The sequence below is a fragment of the Balaenoptera ricei genome, chromosome 4 (assembly GCF_028023285.1).
Source record: "Balaenoptera ricei isolate mBalRic1 chromosome 4, mBalRic1.hap2, whole genome shotgun sequence".
Taxonomy (NCBI): domain Eukaryota; kingdom Metazoa; phylum Chordata; class Mammalia; order Artiodactyla; family Balaenopteridae; genus Balaenoptera; species Balaenoptera ricei.
Genome location: NC_082642.1, coordinates 119,778,408 through 119,801,506, shown reverse-complemented (window position 1 = coordinate 119,801,506; position 23,099 = coordinate 119,778,408). Strand labels below are relative to the sequence as shown.

Below are 23,099 nucleotides of genomic sequence, written 5' to 3'. Positions count from 1 at the left end.
AATATAGTCATAATACACATGTATAAAAGGGTAAAAGTATAAAGCTCCCTTCCTTCTGGTAAGAATTGGAGAAATTTTTCTTAAAGATATTCTTGATAGAAAATATTGCTAGAAAAATAAATAGAAAATGGCCTTAAAATGATAAATTTTCTCTACAACACAACATGTTTTTGTTATACAAATTAAAAAATAAACAAAATTCATTTTTATTTTATTTTTTTAATTAATTTATTTTATTTTATTTATTTTTGGCTGCAGTGGGTCTTCATTGCTGCACACAGGCTTTCTCTAGTTCCGGCGAGGGGGGGCTGCTCTTTGTTGCCTTGCACAGGCTTCTCATTGCGGTGGCTTCTCTTGTTGTGGAGCATGGGCTCTAGGCGCACAGGCTTCAGTAGTTGTGGCTCCCAGGCTCCACAGCGCAGGCTCAGTAGTCGTGGTTCATGGGCTTAGTTACTCTGTGGCATGTGGGGTCTTTCTGCACCAGGACTCGAAACCATGTCCCCTGCATTTTCAGGCAGATTCTTAACCACTGCACCACCAGGGAAGCCAGCAAAATTCATTTTTAAAAGAAACTATTTTGAAGATTAGTTTTATATAATATACATTTATATAATACATATAATATGATTATTTATTACATCTATTTATGTATTATATAATAGACAATTAGCTTTACATTATGTATAAAATATATCTCTTGGATTTAAATAAATTGATTAAATTACTTTCATGAATGTAGTTAAATTAAAAATTTTAAAAGACTAAAAATAGAGAAAAATGACAGTTGAATTAATTCATTTCTATTCAGGCAGTAAGATGCCTTTTTCTTTTTTGGATATTTATGTATATAAAATGAAATAGACTTGTTCTTTAAATTCACATGCCAGGGCATTGGATTCTTCAAGACTATTGTAAATTTATAGAATACAAATTTTTGGCATAAAGAATTAAATAATACATTCAATTTATTTGGAATAAGGTTCTAAAGTGAAGGTAAAGGAATTTATGGTATAAAGACTTAAACAATATATTTAAAATATTTAGACTAAGATTCTGAAGACCCAATTATACTTAGTTAATTTAATTGAAATGATTTAAAATATATTGTTCCATTGCATTGATTGCTAACTTGTAGAGATTTACGTTTATTAAGTTGCAGAATAAATAGGAACAAAAATAAGCAGTACTTGTAATTTTTACCTGTTAATGGCACTAAATTAGCATTAATAAAATACTTCTCGTCTCTAAAAGAACAAAATATAATTCTTTTTGAGAATAACTGCTGTTGTGACGAATATTATATCCTTTAAGAGAAGTCTGATGACCAAAAAACAATTTGTTTCTCAAAATGACTTTGACCTCCAATTCTGAAGCGGACAGGGTGACTTTCCTCATGAACAAATATGATACAGAACCTTTTAGAGGGAAGCAAATATTTCAAATACCCAGGTGATCTCTTTTTTTTTTAATCTTAAAAATCAAAGCAGGTAATTTTACCACTGGGAGAAATTAAACCAGATGTAATAGCTATAACTGCTAAGATTTTTGTCCTTAAAGCCTAGAGACAATCAAAGTAAACACAATGACTTTACTCCTCCTTAATATGTTATTTATATACTAGTCTCCTGTTGGGAACTATATATACTTAAAATTATTTTTAGTTACTGATGACAAGTTAAATTCGTTTATTCCTATCTGGAATTTCTAACTTTAGAGATAAAAACATCAAGATTATCATAAATTTACATTTAAAAAATTGGCAAGTACAAAATTTTCCCCTTGAAATGTAATGACAACATTTGAAATTAAAATGTTAACAATAAATTATAAAAGGTATTGAAAAAGTATATTACTATTTTATATTTTAGGCAATAATAAAGGTAGATATAATTAACATTTTGCCTTTGAGAAATTACCCTTAAGTTTTAATAGGGTCCCTGAAACTATTCACAACCACAGACAAAAAACAGGTAATTATAGTGGTATAGAATACACCTCCAATATTATTAATATTTACTTCTAGACTCAGTAGGCATCTACTTATTCATTCAAGAAATGTGTATTAATCAGTGTTTTTAATACATAAAAAATAAAGCCCTCTGTAAACCCAGAGGAGTCTTTTTATGTTATAAAAGAATAACTTAACATTCAATTTTAGAGTTTAGAATCCTAGTGCAATATTGAAATAAGATCATTATGAGAAGATATTCTTGGGACTAGCAGTTATTTATTGACATTTGTTCCCAAGTATCTGGTGCTAGTTGGTATGACCATTTACAGATAAAATAGGAGTTGATGGGGAAAAAAATATATGTGTACCTCTTTAATGCAGCAGTATGAAAATCCACAAAAGAATAATTCACAAACCTAAATACAAGGAGAGAGGAAGAAAGGGAAGAAAGTTATTTTTTGTTTCCCCTGAGCAAACATGTAATTTCCATGATTTCTTTTTAATGACTGCAGTCTGTGGCCAGTAGGTACTGATTTATGAAAAGCTGTAAAAGATCAGGTGGAACTCTGCAGGACATCGTTTACAGCTGCACGGATTGAAACCTATCTAATTTGTCTAGTAAAAGTGTGAGCTCACGGTGCACATCACCCAGCCTATAAATTTCCCCTTCAGACCCAATGTCTGGGGCTGGGTCTAAAAAAACGCCAATGCCTGCAGCTGCTCAAAAAGCCCACATTCCCCTGGTGTGCATGAAGAGACATCACAGGCTCTTCACAGTGAGAGACAAATTCCTATCCATTGATAAACTCACCAGATGTCCTCTCCGAGGAGGAAAGGAACCAATTTTTATTTGAATTCCCCAGAGAAATCCTGGAAGTGGAAAAATGATACTTTGCAGGGCTGGTTATTCCGAGGTCACTGGCATTAAACTTAGGTCCTTCTTTGTCTTCCTTATACTTTGATCCAAGTAATAAACAGAAAGACTCGGTTGGGGTCACCCTAATCCTTAATCCGCACATCCTGTTTTATTTCAATTTGTTTATACTAATTTTCTCTAAATTCTTGTTGAGTCTGACTACACTGTTGAATTTAAAAATGCAAACCATTTTGAATTGAGAGGGGAAAATTCTGCATTTTGCCATTAGGCATACTTCATAAATATTCTGAATAAATGTCCTGGGGTTTGATTCTTCATACCCGCAAACCTATAAATAAAAAAGTATTGCTATTCATGGGACAGAGAGTCGACAAGAGTCGACATTAGATTCTGTGCTTCAGCTGCTGTAGCAATTCAAGCTGTGGGGTGTGAGTGTGTGTGTATGTGTGTTTGCTTGCATGCCTGTAGATAGTCTAGTACTTTATTGTCTCCTTTCTAGGTCTCACTTCATTTTCCTTATAACATTTTCTCACATCTGATGTAATGCTACTCCTATCAATTTTGTTTACTGATCTTATCCAATGGGTCCAATGTTATATCTAATGTTGGCCAATGACCAAGGCTATGTCATTCATGATGGTCATACAAAACAACCCAAGAATATTGTACACGTTTTGGACCCCGGGTTGTATATCTATATCTGTAATTCCTCAAGTTCTTAGGAAAAAAACATAAGCAAGACATTTTCAATGATTTAAAAAATAAACTTTTTTTTCTTTTTCAGGTAGGTAATTTAAAGAATCATAGATAATTATTTATGTATATGTTCCAGAAGAGAATAATGTATAAAATGCTATATTTATATTTTATGATGTTCTAGGTATTCCTAAAGGAAATAAAATTAATGCTTTGTAAAATAGTACCTAATTTCTGTTTCTTTCTTTCTCTTAGATAACCTGTGAGGATTAGTTAAAACTAAACCGTAACACATAATACAAATTACAAACTCCATAATTTTAATTTTTAATTTATAATTCAAACACTTGAGATAGAGAGGATTGAAGCAGTTGAATTTAGTCTAATGGAAAGAAGTTTGAAAAGTGCTCCACATTCAGCTGTCTCCACTTCACAAATCTTGACAGGGAGGGAACTAGTTATTAATCTATATTCTCCACAGAGCATGCAAATATAGGCAGAACCAAACTGTCATGTTCTCAGTGTTTTCTTAAGCTGAGCACTAAAACTGTGTTAGATTTTCATTTTTATCAAATAAATAGTTAAACTTATTTTTAATTAATTAAAATTTTACTTTTATCAGATAAATTTAATGTTTCCCCATCAAAATCCAAATGAATTTACAATCCTCTCTTTATTCCCAACAACAGCACACAGGTTCAGGGCATGCTTGTTCAGATTTCAGAATCTTAACCTCACACTTAAAGCGTGTCTTGTATATTAGGGAGTGAGTTGGAGAAATATCATCAATAGTAATTGAAATTCCACATATAAGTGATATCATATGATATTTGTCTTTCTCTGTCTGACTTACTTCACTCAGTATGACAGTCTCTAGGTCCAGCCATGTTGCTGCAAATGGCATTATTTCATTCTTTTTTATGGCTGAGTAATATTCCATTGTATATATGTACCACATCTTCTTTATCCATTCCTCTGTTGATGTACATTTAGGTTGCTTCCATGTCCTGGTTATTGTAAATAGTGTTGCAATGAACATTGGGGTGCATGTGTCTTTTTTAATTATGGTTTTCTCCAGATATATGCCCAGGAATGGGATTGCTGGATCATATGGTAGCTCTATTTTTAGTTTTTTAAGGAACCTCCATACTGTTTTCCATAGTGGCTGTACCAATTTACATTCCCACCAGTGTAGGAGGGTTCCCTTTTCTCCACACCATCTCCAGCATTTATTATTTGTAGGTTTTTTGGTGATGGCCATTCTGACCAGTGTGAGGTGGTAGCTTTGATTTGCATTTCTCTAATAATTAGTGAATCATCTTTTCATGTGCTTTTTGGCCATTTGTATATCACTTATATGTGGAATCTTAAAAAATGGTACAAATGAACTTATTTATAAAACAGAAATAGAGTCACAGATGTAGAAAGCAATCTTATGGTCACCGGGGGCGGGGGGGCAGAGGAATAAACTGGGAGATTGGGATTGGCATGTATACACTACTATATATAAAATAGATGACTAAGAAGGACCTACTGTATAGCACAGGGAACTCTACTCAATACTCTGTAATGACCTATATGGGAAAAGAATCTAAAAAAGAGTGGATATATGTAAATGTACAACTGATTCACTTTGCTGTACAGCAGAAACTAACACAACATTGTAAATTGACTATACTCCAATAAAAATTTTTAAAAATAGCAATGGAAATCTCCCAATTAAAAATTCCTTTTAAATGTGGGCAGAACTCTGATTTGTCACTTAATTTTAGTTTTAGTTTCCACATATATTATAGGGGCATAGCATCAGTGCCTAACTAATGTAAGGATTAAAGTCCTTCATATCTGTGTGTGTTATGCTTAATATTGGCATATTGTAAGTGCTCATAAATGTTCAATATAATCCTTATTGCTGTTGTTGTTGTTACTATTATTATTCATCTCAAAGCAAAGGCCTTCGTAACTACTATTTACTCAAGCTCCCATCCTAAGAGGAAAGAATAAAGTGAAGGACAATCAAGTGTCCACCTGGTGACTGGTTCCAGGCTTATGAGTCAAAGGACAGTCAAAGAGGCCACTAAGAGCTGAAAAGGCAACCCAGGCAGTTTACCAATAGGATGCTTCTCTTGGTTCTTCAGGGATGAAAATATGGTTTCCTCCATTTCTTTTGTTCCTTTGATTCACCAGATCTTGCAGCTGGTCATAGATCTATAGTAAGACCTGTAATTATATAAAGCAATCCTAAAAGTTCTTGTTAATGCTGATTATATTGTGCAATAAAAGTCATAGTCACAATGTCTATCTATCTATCTATCTATCTATCTATCTATCTATCTATCTATCATCTACCTCTGTATATATATTATAAATCTATTTGATGTTGTCATATTTGTGAGAATTTCACTTATTGTTACTCATCTACTTTTTTCTATTCTTTTTGTAATTTTTATTTTTAATGACATTGTGACATTATTTAAGTCCATGCTGACTTTATGTCCTGCTATAAGTATAGTCCAGGTTTTTCAAACTGTCCCTTAGACAGCAACCTGCACAGTGTCTACAGATGAACATCCAGTAGGCAGGATTTAATGTTGGAAACCAAATCCATCCACCAAAGCAGACAGAGGAGTATTCAGTGTGTTGTGTCAGCTATAACTGTAACCTAAATTATCACCATCTTTGCTAATGGTTAAACAAATTAAATTATAAAAGTATGTATGGATATATTTATGCTTTTCACTGGCAAAGTTTCAGTAATTTAAAAAGCAGTCGTGGGTGCAGAAGGGGAGCACTGAGACAAGATGATTACACAGTATTCTTGTAAGCTGCCAGCTTGAGCAGATGAAGACTTCAGATAAATTTCACAAATAAACAGGAACGCTACATGAAGTCTGGAAGTTCCTGCTGATGTTGGTGTCGAATTTTGACACGCAGCAACTCTGCTGACTCCTGATCTCTCTCCCATTGGTATTTTCTTTTCTTGCAGGCCATCAAACCTTCTTCTGGACCAAAGCAACGTCGACATTACTACCTTCCGCACGACAGGTGACTGGCTTAACGGTGTCCGGACAGTGCACTGCAAGGAAATCTTCACAGGCGTAGAGTACAGTTCTTGTGACACCATAGCCAAGATTTCCACGGAGTAAGAATAAGTTTTGACTGAACTTTCTAGTGGACATATGTGTTTAGGATTAATGTATTATAAATACTAGATGAATCTCTGAGGTACTTAACTTTCTCCTGTAACCACTGAGCTGGATCCTGGGTCTTTGTCAAGGACACCTTCTAGGTTGAGGTGTGTTGATGTGTCTTCCTCTCTCATGCTAGATCCCCACAATAGGTGTCTTCATTGAACTATGATCTCCTTCAGATAGACCAACAGATACATAGCCACACCCAACCCCAAAGGACCCAAGCCCCTAATTTAAAACATAAGCAGATATGGCATGATGATTTGTATATCCCCGCATTTGTGATTCTCTGTTATTTTTAACAAAGCCTAACCTCTATGGAAATGGAAAATTGAGAACTAAGTGGATAACCTGGTATATAGGGAAACATGCTAAAGTCTAAAAGTAGTTCTCATAGCTATTAAATAAACATACCGTCATCTATTACTGAGTGATCTCATGCTAGAAAATAAAGTTATAAATAGGTTTAAGACATGGTTTTCCTTAAAAAAGCTTATGGTCAGTTTGGAAGAGAGAATATGCATAATTAATATGTATTAATTAGTATTACTTTATGATTTCATGTGTTAAAAGCCAGTAATAATCAAGTATAATATGCTATACGTCTTAGACAGTGGTCCTGTGGTACAATAGGGATCCTTTGGTAATAGGAATTCTTTGATATGAGAAACCCATGGCCTTAAGGAGAGGGGATTTATAAGGAATCAAGAGAACACAGTGAATAATCCATAAAATTCATCCTCATTCACCAGGTATGCTAATTGGGAACAGGAAGTGAAAAACTGAAAGCCATATTCTTCATCTCTCTGTGAACGAGAGACAATTTACTTCACTTTCCAATGAGACTGCATCATTTTTTCTTTTTCTACCAGTGACTTTTTCTGTTTTCCCATGCACATAGCTGAAAATGACTCTCTCAGCCCTAGATCATACAACCTTGGTATGCCACTCAACTGACCAGGGTCCAACTCTCTTTCTTCTAAGTCCCCCCTAGAGACATACTGATGGCCTCAGTCTTGCTTATAGACTGGCTTCTCCAAAGTCATGTTTGCCATGAGCTAATCATTTCTATTCAAAGGAGGTAGAGTGAGACAGCATGAACTTGACGCTAGGGATCCTTTTCTGAGGGTAAGATAAAGGACTGCTCCAAAGAAAGAGGTTTTGTGTGGGGCAGATACATCAAAAGTTGTCCACAATTTTGTAGCTTGCAAGGTCTGTTTGGAAACTGTATCCATCTTTGAGTCAAAATCTTCTATCTTTGCTCTTTGTTACATTAAATAAACCATTTTGTGCTCTCAAGTTCCTTTAAGTCATATCCAATATTTGAATATTTAAATGTTGTTGAATATTTAAGGACTTTCATTGTCATCTTGTCAATCATTTAAACAAAATCACCTTGGAGAGCTATAGATTAGATGTCAAAAAGGGGTGTGTAGTGTAATTAATAGAGATACAAGTGCCTAACAAATAGGTAAAGAAGTTTACCATTTATGGTATAGCATCCCATTCAGAAACACAAACATCACAAAAGGATCTATAGCAAGGGTATATTACTATTGAAGAGGAGAATTTGTTCTTAGAAAATAAACTCACACTAGTCTACTTAATATGTGTTGGCATTCCTGTTTAAAATAGAATGTAGTATCTGTTGAATAGACTTCTGACCCAATCGACAATGTGTTTTGGGTTTCTATGGTAGTTATTTTGATCAGACACTGTCCCAGGATATATTAATGTATTTAAATATTTTTATAAGTTCTTATTTTAGTAATGTAAACAGTTTGGGTTATGATATACAAGAAACCTGCTTCAGAGCACAGAAGCAGAGCAAAGAACAAGCACAAAGTTAAAATTTTCTACACCATTGCCAGATTTTCAAAGGCAAATGTTTATTCTCAATAAAATATCAACACTCAGAGCTTTTAGGTAGTGGAACACTATATTGAAGTGGATGAAGCAGAACATTGTTAATATGATTAACTGCTAGCTCACAATTTTAATATAGTCAGACATTCTAATCTATGAATATGGTCAGAAAGCTCTTTGCTTAAAAAGGTAAAGTGGTAGCCTTTGTTACACTTCCAAGTTAGGAATGTATTTGTCTCAACAGTACAGTATTGGATGCTAAGCTCTTTCTGGCTGGTTAGAATATTTTCACTTAATTGTTATGATTATTTAGACAACCTGTGAGTGTACATTCACGAAGAATGAAAACTGATTTTTCCTAAGAGATTCGGCTCTTTTAGGTTTGCCCTTCACACTGAGCCAGATGGTTTCAGATTTATCTGTATTTCAGTGTTCTTTCTTCTGTCCTTTCTCCTCAATTCAGGGACAACGTAGAATTAACATTTACTGACCTAAAACTCCTTGAAAAGAGTTGTTTACTTCTTGGGTCTCTGCAATCTCTACCTCATACCCACCCTTGTTTATATTATAAAAATGAGAATTAAAAAATATTTAATACACTAAAAATTTGGAAAAGTTTAGTGAGGCAAAATTTTCACCTTAAATGCTGTAAAATATTTAACTCGATATTTCATTCTTCCTTTTGCAGTCTTAGGCTTGTTGTTTGAATTTGATTCCTTCCAATCCCTATTTTCTTTGTGTCTTACAGAGTCAATTCAGAAATGATTCCCTTGACCAAATAACTCCAAAGATTCTCCTAGAATAAGACAGAGATACTTTAAAAAGGATATTACATTTGTTTTTTACTATCCAGACTATCAATCATAGGAAAAGGTCAAGAGTTTCATACTCAAATAAATATTAACTTATTTCAATTAGTTTAGGGATCTCATTTTTAGGCCAGCTACTCAAGTCATCTAATTTTCAAATAAAATTTTTTAAAAATGTGCAGTTTTATTCAGTCAACATATTTCTTAAAAATATTATTTCATAGCCTAGGATGGATTTAGGAAGGTTAATGTGAGAAGGAAAGAGAGAATGAGAAAGGGCAAGAGTGACTGTAGAAACTGGAGAGAGAATTAAGTGTGTGGAATGAGTTGGAGGCAGATTAATTGCTACATGTCATTATCCTGCACCCTTGGATGTCGTTTTCAAAGTGTCATCACCTGTCCTTTTGCCTTTGAAGAACCGGATAGCTTATTAACCTCTGGTCTCGATCTTGAGCTGCTCTTTAGTCTTGAACTTTTCCACTGCTCTTCTGAATAGGGTAGTCCTAACGAGATAAGCATATGGGGAGTGTTACTGAGACTACAGCAGCTGGATGTTTAGAGAGATTTTGGACTTGGCAGGGTGGTGGGTAGAACATATTTTGGTAGGGGGAAAAGAAGGTAGAGGGTACATAAAAACTCAAGTTAAGGCATAACCTAAAGGGATAGTTACTGTAATTCCCCTTTCCAGTATAATCCTTTGCATCAAATATAAACAAAATTACGTATCTACTTGCTTATGTTGGGTTCCCAGACACTGAATCTGAAACAGTTTTATGCAGAAGATTTCTTCAGGTGCCCTTGGGACATACATCCATAAAGAAGTGATAAGGGGGCCTTGGACTGAAGGAGAAGACTCAGTCCTACCTACTGGAACAAGAGTCCTAGAGCTTGGCTGGCCCTTCAAAGTTGTCCCAAGCTGGTCTGCGAAATTGCAGCATCTGATTTTTTCCAGTGGCCAGGGTATTGGTGCTTCAGTTCCAGAGGGAAAATAAAGGCCAGGCATCATAGCATATATTATTATGTTTAAATTTCTCAATGACCTCAGGAAATTAGTATATTACCTTGGAGCATTTTTTTTTTCTCTGCTTTCCACGATTACATTTTCTTTTTTAAGCTTGTAAAGAAGGGGAAAAGGAAGAGACAGAGAAAAAAATCAGGAAGTTATAAAAAAAATATGATATAGAATTTGAAGAAAGATGAGAGAAGAAATACAAAAACAGTGAGGATCTATTGATTTATATACATTTATATCTGTCCTGTTTTCTAGCTCTTAGATTCATAACCTGACTTTATTATAGTTTGAGGATGAGTAGGGAAATGTTTGTTGTTCATTTTAAAGATAGATCCATGGTATCCTTATAAAAGAATCAAAATCCTGTAGAGCACACATTCTCAAAAGCAGGGGTCAACATAGATAGACTACGTTACTCTAAGCGAAGGTTTCATTATCCACAGTTACACAAAGGGCGGCAAGCTTGATGTCACCACAGCTCCCCACTAGCTTTCCTGGTGAAGCAAGGTAGCTGAAGACTGATCAGAGAAGACCTCAGGCAAAATACAAGTTGTCCATAGAGAATTTATCAGACCCTTGAATGGCAGCAGGGGGGTAACCTGTAGGGCATCAGGATTTCATCCCCAGCTCAGGTGATAGGAATGCAACTGAGCCTTAATTACTATTATGCAGCAGATGCTTAAATAATGTGTAAATTGCTTCTTAAGTAGTTACCTATTGTCTTCTTGCACACCCTTATTGCTTGGGAACTCTTTTTTTTGAATTTTATTTTACTTTTATATAGCAGGTTCTTATTAGTTATCTATTTTATACAAATTAGTGTATATATGTCAATCCCAATATCCCAATTCATCCCACCACCACCAACACCACCACTCCCCCCACCCCTCGCCACTCCCCGCCCCAGGGAACTCACTTCTTAAGAAATCAATTAGTTCAATTCAGTGAGGTTGAATTCCCAATTTTTCATTCTTTTTTTAATGCTCAATATAAAGGGGCGCCATCTGTGTGTGTGCGTGTATTTGCATGTGTGTACTTTTCCTTCTTTCCACTTTCAGTTTGCCTAGCACTCCTTGCCAAGTGACACTTAATCCTCTATCAACTTCCCCAGATAAACGTATTTTGGACTATCGATTCACTCTTTAGGAAGTACATGTTGAGCCCCGGCTAAATGAGAGTCATTGTTCAGGGTGTGGTTGATAAGCAGAGTACAAAACCGACAAGAATCCCTGTTCACATGGAATTCACCTTCTTGTGGGACAAGATAGAGAGTAAAGAAAATAAATCAGGAAAAAAATGGCAATATGCTGGATGATGATAAATGCTTTGGAAGAAAATGAAACAAAAAAGAAAACAGGAAGTGCAGGTATGAGTGCAGAGAGGGTTTACAATATGAAATAGGAGGATCAGGGAAATCTCATAAGAGGGGGATGTTTGAGTAAAGACATGAAAGAGATGAAATGTATGAATGAATTACTTAAATCAAGAATATTTAATTAATCATTTGCACATGTTTAGCTAAGTCTTTTTCCCCCCTAAATGAAATTCTATATGTTCTTATAATCTTTATTTTAATGCCTGGTTTCTGAGTTTTAGCTATTTTAAATTTAATAATTTTGATAAATGCCTTAAGAGAACTATCCTTGCCATTTTTTCTACTTTGAAAGAACTTTCTACTTTAAAGAAATTGTTTCAGTTATCTATGGCTGTACAACAAACTGCCTCAAAACTAAAAGGCTAAAACAACAACGATTTTATTGTATACACAATGTCGTGAGTCATGAATTTGGGCAGAGCTCAGGAGGGTGATTCTTCTGCTCTGGTGTTGGTATTGAATTAGGTATTCATCTAACATGCATCTGGTCTAGTCCAGAGGGCTTGAGATGGCTTCACTCTTGTCTGCCTTGGTGCAGAAGCTTCATATAGCTGGGTCTGTAGACCAAGTGCTTACAGATGACCTCTTTGATATCATAGTCTCAAGGTAGTCACACTTCTCACATGGCAGCTCTGGGGCCTAGAGAGGGTGTCTCAGGAGATAAGAAGTAGAATCTGTTAGTATCTTAAGATCTGAGTGCAGAAACTGATACAGTGTCACTTCAAACATATTCTGTCAGTCAAAGCAGTCCCCAAACTGGCCCAGATTTAAGGGAGACAGGTAATGCCCCACAAGAATGTGTGACCATCTGCATTAGTTTCCTAGGGCTGCCATAACAAACTACCACAAACTTACTGGCCTGAACAACAGAAATTTATTTTTTCACAGTTTAGAAGCCAGAAGTTGGAAATCAAGGTATTGGCTGTGCCATGCTTGCTCCAAAGTCCAAAACAAAGAATCCTTCCTTACTTCTTCCAGTTTCTGGTGGATGCCAGCAAAGTAACTGCAATTTCTGCCTCCATCTTTACATGGTCTTCTTCTCTGTGTCCCTGTGTGTCCTCTTTCTCAAATAAGGATAGTCTCACTGGATTTAGAGTCCATCCTAATCTAGTACGATCTCATCTTGACCCTTCTCTTAATTACATTTGCAAAGACCCTATTTCTCAATAAGGTCACATGGTGAGGTTCCAGATGGACAGAAATTTTGAGGGGAACACTATTCAACCCACTGTACCATCTATATTCTTCCACTAGAGGTAGAATAGTCAGGATATAATACACAAATGGTGCAAAAATCAGAAAGTTATGTCTAAAGCACTGGGATCTATAATTGCACAAGCTTTGTTAATTGAAAATCTCCTACTTACATACTATCCAGGCAACCATGATTCTCACCAGAAATTTTCTCCTTTTTTTTACAGTGACATGAAAAAAGTTGGTGTCACTGTGGTTGGGCCACAGAAGAAGATCATCAGTAGTATTAAAGCTCTAGAAACACAATCAAAGAATAGTCCAGTCCCAGTGTAAAGTGCTATTTCTGGAAGGAGGTGGTGGCTGTGGAAGATGTGACGTCACGCTGCAGACAGATGTCAACACTGGAAATACTGGTGGACATTCCAAGCCCAATAAGACACTCAGATACGAGTACAAATGCCTTAAAATGGAATTGAAAAGCTCTTTATTTTCCCCTATCATTTAGTGAATGGGTGGGTGGGTATATTTTGTTTTGTAATTGCTTTTTGATATTAGTTGATGGATTAAATCAGAATTCTTCAGCGCAGAATGATGAACTAGCATAGAGCCATTGACCATAAACTATCATAAAAGCAAAACAAATGAAATTACATAATGAACATGGTGGCTCTGTTTACAAATAGCCACAAAAGAAAAGACTTGTGATATTTTTATACACAGAAGAAATCTGTAACAGGTATTTTGTTTCTTTAAAAGTAAGCAAAATAGAGGAATTCATACCTCAAACTATCTGGCCATATTTACTACCTTTTCATTGTATGATTCCCTTTCATCTGTTAAAAGGCATATGGAAATGAAGTTTGTAGTTGTTTTAAGTACTACACGTTTTTAATTGTTAGCTTCCTTAAGTATTACCATGTAAAAAATGTTTTAATTTTGAAGAAAAGTACATATTTATTTTCTTTTGAATTGTTTTTATTGTTTTCTATTTATGCCTTGATGATTTAATTTGGATTTGTGACAGTCAAGTGCCAAATGCTCTCTCAAATTGTCAGCAGTAGGAACATAGAAAATGATGGGTTTCTTTCCAGATTTTTTTAACCATCCACTTATATGTATCTATATCTATATACAAAAAGAAACCAAACCCTTTCCTTATTCATACACTAGCCAAATCTCTCACAGTCTGAATTATTCCATCCATTTTTGTCTCTCCATTTTATAATAAACTGTACACTCCTAATTTAGTGTAATATACTGGATTGTGTGTAATGGATTCTCAATGACATACTTGCCCTGCTCTGGTGCTTAGGAGACCATCAATTCCTTCCATTAGTAAAAGAGCTACGTTAGAACTCCTGAATAGAGAATAGCTACGCTGGAAAGGATTGGGATCCTATTTAGATTGCTGCATTAATTGACAATATAGCCTATAAGCTGAAGCATGAGTCAAAAAATCACTTGCTGACTGGCTTTGAAATGCCACTTAATATCTTTGCTTAAACTTGTTGAGCTATTTATAGAGAATGGTGATAACTAAACTACTCATCTGCCTCACTGGGGTTTTGTTAAATTCATTAAACATTGTCATCATCAATAGCAAGTATTATTATCTTTAAGAGTCTCTGCTGAAATGCACCTATTGTAGTTTTGGTGTATATCTTAGAAGCACTGAACTTCTTGACACTTATTGAACATATAATTTTCAAAAGAGCTGGTTGTCTAGCAAGACTCAAAATCTGGAAAGATCTCTTATTGCAGGAACTTACACTTACTATTCCATAAAGGTCAAATATGAGCATACTCATTAATATTTGAAATATATACCTGGTGGAGATCTAGACATAATATATTGTGAAGCAACATTTTAGCTATATCTATATTCTTTCTAATGCTGATATGGTCATGTTATTGGAATAAGAAATGCATATGTCACAAAATAGAATGGATAAAACAATGCCGCAACCTTTATGTTCTTATGCAAAATGGAACACTAACACAGCTTACAGTCACAGATCAAAATTCACAAGTGCTAATCTATTGTAAATTTAGTGTAATAAGGCTTAGGTTGTGTTCCTCATATATGAAATTGTATCTCAAATTTCTGCAATATTCCTTATAGTCAAATCATCCTACCAGAATTATGTATTGGGTGTATAAGAGCATGAACCTTTTAAAAAGATATATGTGATTATGAAATTAATTACAAATTTCACTTAAGCCTGCTAGAAGCAGCTAAAAAAACATTTTTAAGCAAACATTTTGTGTTGTGGAATGTTAGATTGAGATCTGAATCTGGTTTCAATCTCATATTTTTTCCAGACTAGCATTTACTTTCTTAGGTACTTGTCTGTGCATACGCAACAAAATCTGTGCATTTCATGAACTAATAGAAGTTGAGGATTGTTGAATCTATTTCACTTATTTTGGCTGTGGTTTCCATTTGAAAGTTGAGATTGTATACGCAGTATATTGCTCTTCATTGTTTCACTATTTTTCTATCTGACCTCTTATAAATTTACTTTACACAATCCTTACCCTGTACATATGTAAACATAACAGTGTACGATTCTTAACCGTGGAGTAGAGGTACTAGAATGCTAACGGCCATCTCTTTGTACAGAAACTGCATTGGCTTTCAATAAACATGAAACCACAACTCCTTCGCAACGTCATGTACCATATTATCTGTTTTATATCTTAAATTTGTTTTACGTATATTATTTATTTTTGGTTACTTGCCCACTTTAAGCTGTACTAAGTATCAAATAAGCCATGTATAAATGTGATATGATTGGCAATATATATGTACTTTAAATTTGTATCTTCAAAACATTACTCATTTAGTTTATGTTGTACAATGTAGATGGCCTCTTACTAATGTAAAATGATTTGTAGTGGAAACATTTATATTTTTATAATAAACATAACGAAAATATTTTTTACAGATTGGAATAAAGAAGTGGTCTTTGAACCTTTTTTAAATATTATAAAAATATGTGCTTATTTAAACAGCAAAATAATGAAATGTATGTAAGTCAAGAAAAATGTGCTGTTTCTTTTTTCTCCATTAGTGAGGAAGGATTGGTGTTACGTTATCCACATTTTTTTTGTTTAAATCTCATTATCAATCAGCTAGAAAAATAATCAGTAAATACTATCTTTATTGTTAAAAAACACAACTGTATTAGGTAGTTCTCTTTCAATTGCAAGTGATGAAAAACAAATAAATAACTTAAAGAAAATAAGGAAATTTTCAGCCCACATGACTGAAAAGTCTGGAGATAAACTTCCTAGCTGAGAAATCAGGAACAGATGGTTCCAGGCATGTCTTATTCTTTTTCTTTTTAACTGATCCTATTTTTTCTCTCAACTGGGTTAATTTGCAAACTACAGTTGATCCTTGAAAAACTTGGGTTTGAACTGCGTGGGCTTGCTTATCACAAATTTTTTTCAATAAATACGTACAGTACTACATGATCTGTGGTTGGTTGAATCCACAGATGTGGAACCATGGATATGGAGGGCTATCTATGGGACTAGAGCATCCTCGCATTTTGATATACACCATGGGGGATCCTAGAACCAATTCTCGTGGATACCGAGGCATGACTGTATATCTTTGTTTTTTTTAACATCTTTATTGGAGCATAATTGCTTTACAGTGTTGTGTTGGTTTCTGCTGTATAACAAAGTGAATCAGCTATATCCCCATATCCCTTCCCTCTTGCATCTCCCTCCCACCCTCCCTACCCTACCCCTATATGTGGACACAAAGCACCGAGCTGATCTCCCTGTGCCATGCAGCTGCTTCCCACTAGCTATCTATTTTACATTTGGTAGTGTATATAAGTCAATGCTACTCTCTTACTTCATCCCAGCTTACCCTTCTCCCTCCTTGTGTCCTCAAGTCCATTCTCTATGTCTGTGTTTTTATTCCTGTCCTGCCCCTAGGTTCATCAGAACCTTTTTTTTTTTTTTTTAGATTCCATATATATGTGTTAGCATACAGTATTTGTTTTCTAGTTAATATAATTCTACATTATAATTCTTGTGAGATAATTACTGTCCCTCAGTTGTTCCAGTAGAAGTCATGGAGCCTTGCTTGGCTCACAAGCCCTGTCGGAATCACTTTGGACAGGAAAATGAATGACTTAGGTTGGTAGTTCTTAGTCCTGAGCCTGCCTTTGGAGATAGTGGGTGGGATCATGTGGAATTGATCCACAGGGATCAGAGGTGTCAGAGAGGTTTAAGTCCAAAAGAAAGTCAGAATATCTTTTATGAAAAAAGAAGGAAAGAATTCTGAATGGGCCAGATAAAACAAAAATTAAAAACAACCAATGAACTGAAACTTCAAATAATTTTCTAAGAAACACTTGATACTTTGTATAAAGTAGGTCCCTAGTCATTTGCAACCTATTTAAAGAAAATGATTATATACGAAAACCATTGCTAACTCACAATATGAGGCAAGATGAGTGATCAAGATTTCCATAGAGGTGAAGTCACAAAATAGATCAGATTTGAGTTTTCCCTGAAGGAGAAATATCATTCGATCATGTTGAGTGCAGTAGAGAATAACTTGTAAGCAGGAGATAAAGGGAGCCGGTAAAGAAGAATATATTTATTCATTCAATAACTATGTTTTAAGCACTATTATGAGACAGGTGTTTTGCTTTCACCGTTTACAAGTTACTCCATTAAATTTTGCAACAATCCTGTGAATAGATTTAGCCACTTTTAATAGATGAGGCAATCAAGGCTCAGAATGTCCAGGTCACCTTCCCAAGGTAAACCTAGTAAATAGATAAACAGATATTTCAAACTAGAATCCTCTTTTTCTGTGTTCTTTCCATAATATAATTGCTACTGTAATCCCCAAAATGCTCTGGGGACAGTGAAAAAAAAGCTATTCTGATCCTTTTTACTCTCTTACTATGTACAAATAACGCCAACATGCGTACTAAAAACTACCCTTCTTAACGGCTCTAGGTTAAGTAGACTATATGATGTTAGGAATCTGTATCAGTGTTGTAGGCATGAAGCTATTCACTTACTCTAGGATGGTGGTAATAGAATATAGAGAACAGGATGCATACAAAGACACAGAAAGAAAGGAGAATTAACAGAATTTACCAATTTGACATGAGAGTTGTTCCAGAGGTAAGAATCAAAGTGAATCATAAAATGTCTGGAATGTTTGTGAAAATGATGGCACTATTGTTAGAAGTAGGGAATAAGGAGAGGTTAGTTTGACATTATGAGTCTGCTAAATTTATGTTGCTAGCCAAACTTTAATAAGTTCACAAGTGTTGAATAAATGAGTCTGAAGCTTTAGAAAAAAGAATTCAAAGGAAAAAGGTGTCTCTGATACTATGTAGAGGTCTATATATCTTTTTGTGGTATGTATACATGTATCTTTATCTTGGACCACCTTTTTTAGGTTAATGTTAGCTGCTATAATAAATCTCCAAGTGTCAACAGTTTAAATTATGAAAAATACAATTTTATCTCTATTATTTCTTAAAAATTTTTATTTATTGGAGTACAGTTGATTGACAATATTGTGTTAGTTTCAGGTGTACAGCAGAGTGGTTCAATTATACATATACACATATCTACTCTTTTTCAAATTATTTTCCTATTTAGGTTATTACAGAGTATTGAACAGAGTTCCCTGTGCTATACAGTAGGTCCTTGTTAGTTATCTATTTTAAACATAGTAGGGTGTACATGTCAGTCCCAAACTCCCAATCTATCCCTCCCCCCAACCCTTCCCCCCAGGTAACCGTAAGTTCATTCTCTAAGTCTGTGAGTCTGTTTCTGTTTTGTAAATTAGCTCGTTTGTATCAGTTTTTTTAGATTCCACATACAAGCAATATCATATGATATTTGTCTTTCTCTGTCTGACTCACTTTATTCAGCCATTAAAAAGAATTAAATAATGCCATTTGCAGCAACATGGATGGACCTGTAGATTATCATACTAAAAAAATACAATTTTAGACACAGAATAACCCAAAGTAGTCGTTTTCCAGGTGGCCACACTCTCTCCATCTTGTGGAGTGTAAAGCCTTGGAATCCTTTGCTTCCAGCCAGTAAAGAGGAAGGGAGGATTGTCTGTGGCAGATGTCATGAGCCCTGCTTGTGAGTGGCACACATCACTACCTCTCTCCACGGACTAGAACGCAATCATACCACTGTACTTGACTGAAAGAGAGTGTGGGGCAAGTAGTGTGCTCACATAGAAAAGGAAAGCGCTTTTGGAATCCATATAGCCGTCTCCGCCACAAGTCCTTCTACTCACGTATATAATGTGTTAGAGGCAAAAGGCTATGATTGAAACATCAGTCTCTTGCTAAAGCCACCCATTTCTTCTCTACGGGCAACCACTTTGAACTCTTTTTTCTCATTACTTGAATCCAATATATATTAGTGGTAACTGTGTCTGCTATGGGCATTCACTGTTCAGATCTCATATCAAGAGAGAATTTATTAGAAAGACAGCAATTAGCTGACAAACTCAAACTGTTGTGTTTTCAAACTCCCCAGCCTAGTTTCCACCAGGTCGTGAAGCGTGGTGAGAGTACTAGTTCCAGGCCATTTCTTCTCAAGCAACAGACTCCTTCAACAAGCAAGCTTGAATCTCAGGCTGCAGTCATCCCGGCTGAGGTGTTCTCGGAGCTGCACTGCAGTTTGAGCTTCCTATCCTATCCCCATCCTTTGCTCTTTCTTCTCGTAGGTGTCAGACCTGTATTTCAATCTGTAAGCTCTCCAAGCCTTCTTTTCTCCCCTGTCCCAATCCTTCACCGGCATGCCCACCAAAAAGTTTCTTGCAGGTCTAATTCCTTCTTGGTGTCTGCTTCTTTACGTCCCATCACAGCCTCTGTTGGGCCCCCATTACCTGTCTAGATTACTGAAGGAATCTCTTAAGTAATTAATCTGACTCCAGCCCTGATATCTCCAATATCAGTCAGACTAATATACTGAAGCAAATTTAGTTTTGTAGTTTCTCCTCAGGAGACTTGCAAATGCAAATGCCTCAGGGGCCTGGCAGGTTATATAAATGAGTGAAGCAAGTGGAGAGCGTGGTGACCGGTAAAAGCACCCTTCGTTCTTCCAGAAGCAGCTTCTCCGCAATAAGGCTACAAGAATCCAGTGCTAATTCCTGATCTTTCAAGAGAATTTCTGATCTGAGTTTTTGTGAGAATTTTTTATATATTTTAAATGTGATCACCCATCTAATAATGAGGAAGACACAGCTAAGTGCTGAACTTAGCCTGCAGCTGTCAACTTATCATTTCTAGAACACAGAATACTCTTTAGTATTGGTACATAAGACCTGCCTGGGATAAAACCCTACTTCTCTCTATATTCTCCAGTCTGTCCACTATCTCTTCATACTGTATACAACTGTGCTGAACCACTTGCGGTTCTCTGAATATGCCACATGTTTTTTGTTTCTTTTTTATGCATCAGAGCCTTTGAACTTTCTGTTCATTTGTCCAGAATCACAGAGCCAATCTCTATTCATTCTTCAGGTCTCCTTATCTTCCCAGCACTGGGTTAGGTGTCCTTTATGTGTGTGTGTGTATGTGTGTGTGTGTGTGTGTGTGTGTGTGTGTGTGTTTGTGTGTGTGTATGCAGCAAAAGAACCCTGTGATTGAGCCTGCACAGCACTTACCATCTTATACTGAAGTTGCCTCTTCTTTATGCCCCATCCCCGCTCCTGGATGAGGGTTTCTTGAACAAGAACTATGTGTTGTAAATCACTGTGTCCCCTTGCCCATTGCAATGCCTTATATAAAATAAGCATTCAAAATTGTTTGATTTAAAGTATTAAAACTATTTTTGATAATATAATAAAGAGGGATGTCCCTGAAGATTTTTTGTTCTTATAAGAAAAAGTATAAATTTTCTTCAGGTCAATAAAAACTAGTTAATGTTCCAGTTGTGTATCTTGGATCATTAAACATACTGATTTCTCCTAGAACTGGTTCATTTTCATAGAATTTTGTGGACTCCTTTCATAGGTCTCAGTGCTCTCATTTTTCTTAGTACAGTTAAGTTGTTTAAGTATACCCTTGAACCAGAGCTTAGCTATAAAAATTTAACAAGGTAAATGCCAAAGCTATTCTGATCCTTTCTACTCTCTTCCTATGTACAAATAACGCCAACATGCGTACTAAGAACTACCCTTCTTATAGGGCATCTGGGATTCACATTCTCTTGACCCAGGGGATCTAGACACAATTCAGGAAAATAAGTGGTAGAGTTAAATACACTATAAAACAAAGATTTTGGAGTTTACAGAAGTCCTCACCCTGAAATTCTCTGGGAAAACCCAGTTACAAGTTGATGGAGAATAGTCATAATTAAATCAAATTTTCCCACTAAGTGGGCTATTTTCTTTCTTCTTTTGAACAAAGATAATTTTCCACTTAAACTAGAATTAATAAAAGTGACAACAGTAATGATAACAACAAATAAGAATTTTAAACCAGATTCATAATTTCTATTACATATATGTACATATATATGTACTATTAGGTTTTCCTCTTCCAAATGCTATTATCAATTAAGCATTATTGTGTTCTAAGCACTTAGTATATATTATTTTATTTAATTTTCCCCAACAGTCCTGTGATATGAGTGTGTTATTATCTACTTTATAGGTTGAGGCTTAGAGTAGTTAATAATCATACAAGTTTGTAAAGCTATCAAGTAGAACTGAAGTCAAAATCAACTCTAAGACCCTTATTCTGAATGACTACACTTTATTACCTGTCAGTATAATATTACTAATGAGGATAAAAATCTGAAGAACAATTATGAAATGCATGCTGGATTTAAGATCTTGCATAGTCTCCCTCTTGCCACTTTTCAATGTGCATGATGTTACTCAGTGACTCTCTAGCAGAACACATTTCTGCAGAATCCTTTGATTCTTACTACTGTGGTAGAGGAAGGAACAGGCAGTTACCCTTGATTTCACTTCTGTGAACTCCATTTCAAGAGTATAAGATTTGTCTGACATATGGTGAACCCTTCAAGCAAACATACTCCCTTGAACATTCAACAAATAATCTAATTTGGAAAAACCAAATACCACAAGGAAAAAGTAGTACTCTTGTGCTATTTTCTGACAGATTTCCACACCAATGATTTATGGAAGTGTGTTAAGTTTGGGGTTCTTATCTGAAGCCAAGAAAAAAGCCCTTACATTTTTGAAGCCCATCACCCTCAATGATGGAAGCCAAAACCTTGGAATGTTTGCTAAAATCAAGGATGAGAGAACACAGAATGTCATGTACTATCAAGAACTTATTGACTTTCATATGGTTCTCATTTATTCTCATACATGGCAAATCAAAAGCCTTGGGGGGAAGCCAATACAAATTGTTATAGATAACACTATCTGAATTTAACTGCCATAGGTATGCTTTATATAGTAAACATATATTTCATATCAGCAACTCAGCAACACAAATATAGAAAAAGACCATAGTCAAAATTCATTTGGATACTCTCCTTCAGAGAATGCTCAGTTTGCCAATATTATTATTTATCTTGGGCTAGAGAGCCCTTAATATTCAATTTGTTCCATGTTTCTGACTCTAGAGATCATATATATACATTCATACTCTATGAAATATTGACATCATGTTACAATGATATCTTAGGGTAATAAAATCATTTCAACACATGAATGTTTAGTATTTGCTTCCAGAATCAAATAGATTAAATTGTTCATAGTTTCAGTTTCAGAGACATTTTACAAATAGGATGTTTTTCTTTTGTTTAATTGGCTACAGTTCAGTTTGAGGCATCATTTGATCATGGAAGCCTCCAGCATGACACATAATATTTAGTGTAATAGTGGTGGATCATTTATCAAATGCCTAATACAGTGTCAGGCACACAATAGATAAGTAGGTACACAGTAAGTATTTATTGAATTAATTTAAAAAATATTATTGGAGGACAAATGAGTAATATTACCTTTTTCAACTAATATGGCATGGATCTTGTGAATAATATACAATTTAGTTCCACTTAGATAAATGTTTCTCTCAAATATTTAGAGAGAGTGTTTTGTAAAGGCAAGTCTAATCTTACGTATAACCT

General features: G+C 35.1%; 1 protein-coding gene across 4 annotated transcripts in view; it reads left to right on the top strand.

The window, feature by feature from the left end:
- Positions 1-13,845, top strand: part of EPHA3 (EPH receptor A3) — a 367,043-nt gene extending 353,198 nt beyond the window's left edge. For all 4 annotated transcript variants that reach the window (XM_059921355.1, XM_059921353.1, XM_059921352.1 and 1 more), the window contains 2 exons: positions 6,511-6,666; positions 13,199-13,845. In XM_059921355.1, coding sequence (XP_059777338.1) covers positions 6,511-6,666; positions 13,199-13,304 — 262 coding nt within the window. In that variant the 3' untranslated portion in view covers positions 13,305-13,845. The remainder of the gene's footprint in view (positions 1-6,510; positions 6,667-13,198) is intronic.
- Positions 13,846-23,099: the final 9,254 nt, after the last annotated feature.